The following is a 9,953-nucleotide window of genomic DNA, read 5'->3' as shown; positions in this document are numbered from 1 at the left end:
CCGTGCACAAGCCCCGCCTCGACACGCCCACCCTCCCAGGCCCCGCCTCCATCTGTATTTTTCATAAACCTGACTCAGCCGGGCGCCGAAGCCCCACCCCGCCAGCCGCTGACGTGATGCATTATTTATGAGATCTCTTCCGCCTTCCGTCTTTGGCTTCTGGAAAAGCCGCCCAGAGGGCGTGGAGGGAGCGAAGCCGGTGAGGAACACGTGGTGGGTGGCGCCGGCGGATGGCCGGGATGGTGGGCGTGGCTATGTAAAAGAAGCGCGCGGTGGACGCTGGGTTGGGTCGATGAGGCTCTCCTTAAAGTGGGCAGATGAGATTCCCCGCCCTGGGTTGTGGGGGCAGTGGAAATAGGGGTAGCCCATAAACTGCTTGTGATAAGAGTAGAATTTTAATAGAGTAGGGCCGGCAGGTGGCTCACTCGGGAGAGTGTGGTGCTGATAACACCAAGGTCCCTGGTTCGGATCCCATACAGGGATGGCCGGTTGCTCACTGGGTGAGCATGGTGCTAACAACACCAAGTCAAGGGTTAAGATCCCCTTACCGGTCATCTTTTGAAAAAAAAAATCTTTTTTAACAGGGTAAAATCCTTCATCCCCACAGGTCCTGGGGGAGTCCAGCATCATTTTCAAAAAACAACTAGATTGGGGCCGGCCCGTGACTCACTAGGCAGAGTGCGGTGCTGATAACACCAAGGCCTCGGGTTCGGATCCCATATATGGATGGCCGGTTCGCTCACTGGCTGAGCGTGGTGCTGACAACACCAAGCTAAGGATTAAGATCCCCTTACCGGTCATCTTTAAAAAAAAAAAAAAAAAAACTAGATTGGAGTTGTACGTGTAAAATTCATCCATTCAGTGGTGTTCAATACACTCACAATGCTGTGCAACTGTCATCTCCATCCGGATCGGGAACAACCTCATCTCCCCAAAAGGAAGCCCTGTCCCCATCAGCAGTCACTTGCCATTCCCCTCCCCCAGCCCCTGGCAACCAACCACTAACCTGCTGTCTGTCTCTGTGGATGTGCCTGTTCTGGACATTTCATATAAATGGAATCATACACCATGTGGCCTTTTGTGTCTGGCTTCCTACACTCAGCATCATGTTTTCAAGGCTCATCAATGTCATCGCACGTATTACTTTTTATGGCTGACTAGTATTCCATGCTATGACTACACGTTTTGTTTATCCATTCATCTGTTGATGGACATGTGGGTTGCTTCTCCCTTGGGCTATTATGAATAATGATGCTATAAACATTCCTGTACAATTTTTGCATACACAAATGTTTTCCCTTCTCTTGGGTATACATCCAGGAGTGAAATTGCCGGGTCATAAGGTAATTCTACATTTAACCTTTTGAAGAACTGCCAAACTCTTCCATAGCAACTGCAGCATTTTGCCAATCTCTTGTTTTAGATTTACAGGTTTATAGGAAGCTGAGTCTGGAGACTGGCCCTGGCCTGCCCAGACCTCAGGGCAAGCATCTCTAGCTCTTGTGACTTTAATTACAGACAGTGGTCATGGGATGAAGATTTTCAGGTGAGAGAGGAAGATGAACAGGGACCTGCTGTTTTTCTCTTCCCAGGTGATGGCATTAGTTCTGCCTGCTGCTGCCAGGCCAGTAGGACCATCTATTTACCCCAAAGGCAATACTAGATTCCTAGTATCCTTTTCGGGTACCTGTCATTATCCCCACCACAAATGAAGAAACTGAGGCTAGGAGGGGTGACGCAGTAGGTGGGCTGGGACTCAAACTCCAATCTTTCTGATCCAGAACCATCTTAATTACTTCCCCCACTGCTTCCAGTACCTGAGTCCCTCTCTACATATTTCCTCATTGAATACCCCCAGCACAGGGCCTGGCATGGAGTAGGTGCTCAGGAGATATGTGTTGAATGAATAAGTGATCTCATATTAATGCTTACAACACAGCTATCAGCCCATTTTGTGGAGGAGGAGACTGCAAGGTCTCACAAGCTGCTGCAGAGATTACAACTCCAGCCTGTCTGAGCCCCGGGCCGAAGTTCCAGATCCTCCACCCTCACCTGGGATCAGCTGATCCTACAGAGTGGTTGCTGCTACTTGCCCAGACAGGCTGACCCACCTGCCCACTGTCTGTGCCCAGCTGTTTATCCAGGAGTCTGGGCCAGTAAAATATTGGACCCAGCAGAGCTGCACTGCCTGGGAGGGTCACAGAAGGACAGGAATGGGCAGCTGGGGCACGGGAGGTCTGTAGCAGAGCATGGGAGTGTGAAGATAGCTAGGCGGAGGAGTGGAGAACATGGGAAGAGCCGAGAACATGGGAGGAGCCAGCTTTGAGAGCCAACAAACTTTGCGTGACCTTGGGAAAGGCACCTCTCATCTCTGAGCCTCTGTGGATTCATCTGGGAAACAGACAACAGTGCAGATGGTTCCCGACATAATTAAAATTTTTCAACTTTACAACTGTGCAAAAGCGATATGCATTCATATCGTACTTTTTTTTTTTTTCCAAGATGACTGGTAAGGGGATCTTAACCCTTGACTTGGTGTTGTCAGCACCACGCTCTTCCAAGTGAGCCACAGGCCGGCTCTCATATCATACTTTTTATCCATCCAACCATTCCGTTTTTCACTTTCAGTACAGTATTCAATACATTACACAAGATACTCATCACTGCATTATAAAATAGGCTGTTTGGGCCGGCCCGGTGGCGCACTGCTACAGTGCACTGCTTGAGAGTGCAGCGGCGCTCCCGCTGAGGGTTCGGATCCCACATACAGACCGGCCACTCACTGGCTGAACGAGGTGCGGGCGCAACACCGAGGGTTGCGATCCCGTTGCCAGTCCTGGTCCGGTACTGGCGCGACACTGAGGGTTGTGATCCGTTGCCGGTCACGAAAAAAGACAAAAAGGAAAAAAAATAATAATAAAAATAAATAAATAAATAAAATAGGCTGTGTTAGAGGATCTGGCGCAATTGTAGTAAGTGTTCTGGGCATGTATAAGTTAGGCCAGGCTAAGCTATGATGTCCGGTGGGTTAGGTGTATTAAATGCATTTTCAACTTACGATACTTCCTATTTACAAAGTTTACAGTATGTAACCCTATCTCAAGTCAAAGAGCACCTGTAGTAATGTCATGCCATGCTGAGCACTTAAAATGCACCAGGCTCTGAGCTCAGTGTTTGGCACCCACGACTGCCTTCTGGGGTGGATACAGTGGTTTGGACTCATCTACCAGATGAGGAAACTGAGGCTTGGTGAGGTGAGGGGAAGGGCAGGATTGGAGACATTAACCGTGGGCTACACTGCTCGGTAACAAGCATTTCTCCACTTTACATTTGACTCACCAGTGGCTCTCAACGGGACCCCAAGAATAAGAATGGGATCATCAGGCATTGGCATGCTTTCCAAAAGTCTCTGAGAACTAGGTCACCCAAGAAATTGCAAGCCACCTTGGGGTAGCCCTTTGACTCATGCTCGACCTTGTGGGCTCTCTGATGGGAAAGACGACCCCAGCCTATCTCTCACCCCGTGTGGTTTGAACATGTCCTGTTCCTCAAGTTTGCTCATCCATAAAATAGGGATAATACTAGCACCTACCTTAGAGCCCCGGGAGATTGTCCCATGAGGATGACATGAGATGGGGACACGTGGAGGTCGCCCCAATGAAATGCACTGGAAATGTGAGCTCACACACACACATGCACACACACGTGCGCACGCACACACACACACCAAGTTCCTTCTCCAGCGCCCACTCCCATTCCCCTCAAGGGCAGGGCTGGGCTGAGTCACTGCTCAAGGCAGGTGCATGGGAGGGAGGCGACAGCAAATGCTTTGGGATGAAAGAACCCATCCCAGCTGTTCTCCAGCCCCACCATGCACTGTCCAACCAGCACACCTTTACACGTGCTGTGCCAGCCACCTGGAGTGCTCTTCGCCACCTGCCAAAGGCCTCCTGTGCCTTCAGGGCAACTGCAGTGACACTCATCCCGGACACCCCAGCTCCCCACCTCCACCCATCCTGCTCAGACCTTTGAGGATAGAATGGCTGATTGAATGACCACACTCAAGTTTGCATTTGAAGCCTCTCTCCTCCTTGTCCCCTGCCCCTAACTTGCAGGTCCTAGAATGGCTCCCGGGCTCTTCCTCTTCAGAGCTCTGCACTGGCAGTTTCACCAGCCAGGAAGGTCCTCCATCCTCTCTCCACTTGGAGATTCACTCCATCTAGGCCCAGGCCCAGTAGAGTTCCCTTTGAGACCACCCCCTTGACTGCCAAGCCTTTCAGACCCTGAGCTGTCTCCCTAACTGTGAGCGTTGGGGAGAGGCCAGGCCTGGGGCTGAGGCCTCTCGAGTTCCCTGGTATAGACCAACAAAAGTCAGTGTGTAAAAGATACCACAAAAGTGCACGAGTGAATGGGCCGGCCCGTGGCTCACTCAGTAGAGTGCGGTGCTAATAACACCAAGGCCCCGGGTTCGGATCCCACATAGGGATGGCCGGTTTGCTCACTGGCTGAGCGTGGTGCTGACAACACCAAGTCAAGGGTTAAGATCCCCTTACCGGTCATCCTTTAAAAAAAAAAAAAAGCACGAGTGAAGAGGTGGAGGGGTGAAGGTCAGAGGGCTGGGAGGTGCAGAATGGGCTGGTAGGCAGAGCGTGGGCTTTGGAAGCAGGTGACCTGGGCTTCCAGGTGGTGGGACCTTGGGCAGGAGCTGCCTACTCTATGGGCTTCAGTCTCCTCAGCTTATAAGGGGCACAAGCAAAGCAATCTCAGAGAAAAGAAGCAAAGTTGGGAGACACACAGAACCCGAATCTAGAGTTACTAAAAAGCACTACAGTTTTCAGGACTGTGTGGGACCCAGCAAGGAAACAGAGAGTGCAGATGGACCAAGGGGACTGACAGATCCAAGACACAGAGCAGAGGCTAGAAAAGACTGGCATGTGTGTGGTCAGCTGATTTTTTACATGTTAGGGGGGAAAAGTCTTCCCCACAGATGTTTCAGGAACAACTAGACAGACATATGGAAAGAAATTAACCTCAACCCCAACATCACGCCACATCCGAATATGAATTCAAAGTGGCCCATAGACTGAAACATAAAAGCTAAAGCCATGAGCCATCTAGAAGAAAATCTAGAAAATCTTTGCAAACTTAAGCCCAGCAACATCCCCTACACAAGGAGCACGAGAAATAAAAGACAAAACCTGAGCAACTGGACTTGGTCAAAATTCAAAACATCTGGGCCGAGCCAGTGGTGCACTCGGGAGAGTGCGGTGCTGGGAGTGCAGCAGCGCTCCCGCCGCAGGTTCGGATCCTATATAGGGATGGCCGGTGCGCTCACAGCGCTCACTGGCTGAGTGCAGTGTGGCCGGTCTCAAAAAGGACAAAAAAAAAAAAATTCAAAACATCTGCTCTCTGAAAGGCACCAGTAAGAAAATGAAAAGCGATGGGTCCGCTGGTCAGCCCGGCTGGTCAGAGCACAGCCTTGTAACACCAAGATCACAGGTTCGGATCCCCATACCAGCCAGATGCCAAAAAAAAAAAAAAAGAAAGAAAGAAAATGAAAAGCGAGTCACAGAGTAAGAACAATACTCAAAATAGAACTCTCCGACAAAGGCTTGTCCCAGGGTATACGAAAAGTGGGCACAGAATGAGGCCACTGTGGGTACCCAGTGATCAGAGGCCACCCCAGCTCACGGTGCCTGGAACAGTAGCAGTGGTGACTCTCACACAGGACTGGGCTAGAGGGTCGCCCCAGCCAGCCCAAGGTCCAGCTGGCTACCAGGACAACCTGTACCCGAGAGCTGGAAGTACGCAGGTTGGTGAGAAAAGAAGTGTGTCCTGTCTGGCAGTGTCCACAGCCCTCACCCCAGGTCTTCCAGCAAAGCCCCCTTCCACTCTAAGGACAGGCTAGATACCAGGGGGGCTGGACCCTGGGGATGAGGCATTGACTAAAGCCATGCCAACCTCGTGTCCCTAGAGTGACCCAGGTGGCCTGAAAAGCAGGGGCCTGGAAGGAGGCAGGGTGCAGAATTGTGTTCCAGGCCCACTGCCACCTTCTGCTGGGTGGTTGTGGCAGATGGCTTCCCCTCCTGGGTCTGTAAGGTGACAGGTGCAGGCAAGGTACCTGTGGTGGTCTCTTTTCAGGGGCCCCCTCCTTCCTGGAGGCTGGATGGAACAGCAGGAAGGTTCCCGGGTGCTGAGCTTCAGGAGGCCCAGTGATGGCTCTGCCCATCCTGGCTGCAATGGTGGGCAGCATTTATGGAAGAAGTTCCCACAGGCCCGGGTTGTAGGAAGAGCCAAGTGAGAGCTTTTATTTTTTTTCAGAGGAAGCTCCTGGAATCAACCTGACCCATCCCCATGGTCCCCAAAATCCTTCAGGGTCTGGCTCTGACTACCCACCATCATCAATCNGTGATCAGAGGCCACCCCAGCTCACGGTGCCTGGAACAGTAGCAGTGGTGACTCTCACACAGGACTGGGCTAGAGGGTCGCCCCAGCCAGCCCAAGGTCCAGCTGGCTACCAGGACAACCTGTACCCGAGAGCTGGAAGTACGCAGGTTGGTGAGAAAAGAAGTGTGTCCTGTCTGGCAGTGTCCACAGCCCTCACCCCAGGTCTTCCAGCAAAGCCCCCTTCCACTCTAAGGACAGGCTAGATACCAGGGGGGCTGGACCCTGGGGATGAGGCATTGACTAAAGCCATGCCAACCTCGTGTCCCTAGAGTGACCCAGGTGGCCTGAAAAGCAGGGGCCTGGAAGGAGGCAGGGTGCAGAATTGTGTTCCAGGCCCACTGCCACCTTCTGCTGGGTGGTTGTGGCAGATGGCTTCCCCTCCTGGGTCTGTAAGGTGACAGGTGCAGGCAAGGTACCTGTGGTGGTCTCTTTTCAGGGGCCCCCTCCTTCCTGGAGGCTGGATGGAACAGCAGGAAGGTTCCCGGGTGCTGAGCTTCAGGAGGCCCAGTGATGGCTCTGCCCATCCTGGCTGCAATGGTGGGCAGCATTTATGGAAGAAGTTCCCACAGGCCCGGGTTGTAGGAAGAGCCAAGTGAGAGCTTTTATTTTTTTTCAGAGGAAGCTCCTGGAATCAACCTGACCCATCCCCATGGTCCCCAAAATCCTTCAGGGTCTGGCTCTGACTACCCACCATCATCAATCTTGAACACACTAGGCTTGATCCTGCCCCAGGGTCTTTTTACCAGCTGGTCAAAGCCCAGACACAGAGCTGCCAGCTTGCTACACAGGCAGACCCCTGTGGTCATTGAGGTCTCTGTGCACAGCATTCCCTTGGAGAGGTCTTCCTAGATCCCTAACCACATCCCCTCCCCTGGGTCCCATCTGTCTTTTTTGAGGCCCAGGGACCCTGTGTCTGCAGCCCATCTACTGAGCAAAGGAGTGATCCCACAGAATCCTTGTAGCAGCCTCAAATTAGGGCCACTGGGGTCCCCGACTTCAGGTGAGAAAACAGGCACAAGAAGCAAACACTGGAGTAACAGGTGGAGCTGGGCATTGACTCCCACAGAATCCAGCCAGGTCAGGGCTCGTAACCCGTTTCCACCTGCTACATCCCCCCACTTCTCTAGGCCTTGGTTTTCCCCTGTAACGTGCCTGTGGTGCCTGGAGAGGAGACCCCAGCTCTAGCCTTGATTGGCTATTTCCTTGGTGTTATGTGACTCTGGATGTGTCACAGGCTGTCCCTGACTCAGCCCCAAGTGGCGATAGAAGGAGGTTCAGGAGCCAGTGGAGTGCAGGTGGGAGGCTTTATTTCACTGTGGGGGGAGGGGAGCTTGGACAGAGGGTAGCAGGCAGGGCAGGAGGGGCTGGCGCTTGGGCAGGGACTGGAAAGGGGAAGGGCTGCCCCCAGGCCTGTTGAGAAGGAGAAACTGAGGCCAGCCCTGGTTGAGACCTAACCCAGGGGGATGGGGGTGGAGATGGGGTAAGAACTGGGTCTGGAAGAATGAGGGCCTCCCTCTGGGCTGGACGTAGGGCCTTGGCCCCACCTCACTTTTCTCCTATCGGGCCTCAGTCCCTCCTGCTCGCTGGGCTGCACAACCCCCAATCCTTGCTGCTTCTGACCTGGAGGAGGGGCTAGGCCATGGAGGGCAGTGGACAGGGAGCCTGGGGGAGGTTACAGAGCGTGGGATGGGGTCCACGGTGTGCGGAGTGGGTGGCGGCCACCTGGGCAATCAGTTCCTGGCAGCGATGACCACAGAGAGAGCCACACCCCCCAAGGCGACGGCAGTCGCCCCAAACAGCCACTTCCATGGGATAGACTGTGGACAAAGGGGAGGGGAAAGACAGCTGGAGGGTGGTCAAGACTGGCTTCTTGGGTCTCTTCTCCCAACACAGCCCAAGCAGGCCTTCCGGCAAATCACTGCCTGATCATGCCTTTCCTGCCTACGGACAAACTCCTACTCTGCACCAAAACCCAAACGAAATGTCCTCTTCCAGGACAACTCCCCTTCTCCCTTGAATGAGCTTCCACTCCCTACCCTGAGCCCTCCACTTTGAGTTCCACCTCTGCCCCAGCCCTGGTCGCACAGGGTTGGGGCCTCTCTGTGTTCCCAGCATCACCCAAAACAGCCCAGTTGCTGGGGACATCAGTGTTAGAAAATCCCTCTACCTGGCACACCCTGCCCATAGCCCCTGCCCCCCACCCCGGTATCCCCTCTGTGCCTGCCAGCCCCAGCTCACCCAGGCACCCTTGCCAGGACACTTGGCAGGCAGCCGGCTGGGGTTGCCCAGCATTTTCCGGTACAGGGCAGTCTCCGTGCTCCGCTGAGCTGCATGCTTCTTCACCAGCTTTGAGAGCTCTGCATGGATCGTCTGCGGGAGGTGGGTGGGAAGTGTGCTGAGCACAGGCGGTGGTGGGATGTGCCTGTCATCAGTGGAGCTCTGCCCTTCTGGGACCATGGGTTGCTTGGGTGCCAGGACACGGGGGTTCCATCTGCCCCTCTCTGAGCTTAATCAAAGCAGGGGCTGCCATGGCGCACTCAGTTAGAGTGCACAGTGTTACACCACCAAGGTCAAGGGTTTGGATACTGGCCAGCCGCAGGGGGTAAAAAAAGAAAAAAAGTGGGGCTGCCATCCCCACCCCCATAGGGAGCTGGTAGATGGGGCAGAGTACAAGCTGGCTGGGAGAGAGGAAGGTTCTGGGAGAAAGGCTGAGGACACTGGCATTGGCCAGGCTGGTGGTACCCTTGGCCTCTGGGCCTGCTGGAGGAGTGAGCCGAGACTGCCTATGAGGGAGTCACAGGGTTTTTTAGCAAACTGCATACCCCCCGCCATGGCCCAGACGAGACCACCACAGAAAGAACCACAGCAAGAAAGACCTGGGGCAGACCACAGGAGGGACTTCCCAGATGGGCCAGCAGGGCAAGTCCCCTCACCTTGTTGGAAGGTTCCAGCTTCAGGGCTGCCCTCAGGATGGGGATGGCCTCACTGTACTCGCCTTGCTGAGCCAGCACCTGTGGGGGAGGGAGTGGCATCACTATGGACCCACACTGGGCCTCACTCTCCTTAAGAAACCCAGCCCTGCCAAGTTCCTGGCCACCCTGACAAGTCCTAAATCAATCTCCAGCAACGGCCCCAGGGGTCCAGCCACCCCCATGCTGCTCCCCTAAGCCCTCAGACTCCATTATGTGCCATGCATGGCTTGGCATTATTCCCACAACCTGCTCTTTCCCCTGTGTGTCTGTCTCAGCCTAGGCCAGAGACCTGGGCACTGGCCTCACCTCCTCCTCACCTTACCACCTCAGCTGCCTGGCTCAACAGGAGCCAGATGGACATTTCCAAAGCTTTGGCCACAGCAAATGATTCAGGGCCAGGCACGTAACCAAAAGAACCAATAAGATCCAGCCTGAACTGCACTGCTAAGTGGGGAAGATGGAAGCATGAATCTTTGGGAGCAGGGGAAGGGGGCGAGAAGTGTCACGGTCACCCTGGGAGAAAAAAACTGCATG

The 9,953-nt window shown here is 53.9% G+C and overlaps 1 protein-coding gene across 1 annotated transcript; it reads right to left on the bottom strand.

Annotated features, from left to right (window-relative positions):
* Positions 1 to 7,737: 7,737 nt before the first annotated feature.
* Positions 7,738 to 9,483, bottom strand: LOC103583567 (peptidyl-prolyl cis-trans isomerase FKBP8-like). Its single transcript, XM_008564844.1, has 3 exons — positions 9,381 to 9,483; positions 8,686 to 8,817; positions 7,738 to 8,264 (listed from the first exon to the last, which is right to left on the bottom strand). The coding sequence occupies exons 1-3, from the start codon at positions 9,477 to 9,479 to the stop codon at positions 8,178 to 8,180; spliced, it is 318 nt and encodes a 105-aa protein (XP_008563066.1). The 5' UTR covers positions 9,480 to 9,483; the 3' UTR covers positions 7,738 to 8,177.
* Positions 9,484 to 9,953: the final 470 nt, after the last annotated feature.

The sequence above is a fragment of the Galeopterus variegatus genome, unplaced genomic scaffold, assembly GCF_000696425.1.
Source record: "Galeopterus variegatus unplaced genomic scaffold, G_variegatus-3.0.2 Scaffold24436, whole genome shotgun sequence".
NCBI lineage: Eukaryota > Metazoa > Chordata > Mammalia > Dermoptera > Cynocephalidae > Galeopterus > Galeopterus variegatus.
The sequence above is the reverse complement of the archived record's forward strand: the minus strand, read 5'-3'. Positions and strand labels throughout refer to the sequence as shown.

What these genes read in the sequence shown, in the direction of transcription:
- LOC103583567 (XM_008564844.1), bottom strand. Translation starts at nt 9,479, where the DNA reads ATGCCACTCCCTCCCCCACAGGTGCTGGCTCAGCAAGGCGAGTACAGT. An exon ending in AGCTGGAACCTTCCAACAAG is followed by an intron (nt 8,818 to 9,380) that starts GTGAGGGGACTT and finishes CACCTCCCGCAG; the next exon opens with ACGATCCATGCAGAGCTCTC. An exon ending in GTCCTGGCAAGGGTGCCTGG is followed by an intron (nt 8,265 to 8,685) that starts GTGAGCTGGGGC and finishes CTTTGTCCACAG; the next exon opens with TCTATCCCATGGAAGTGGCT.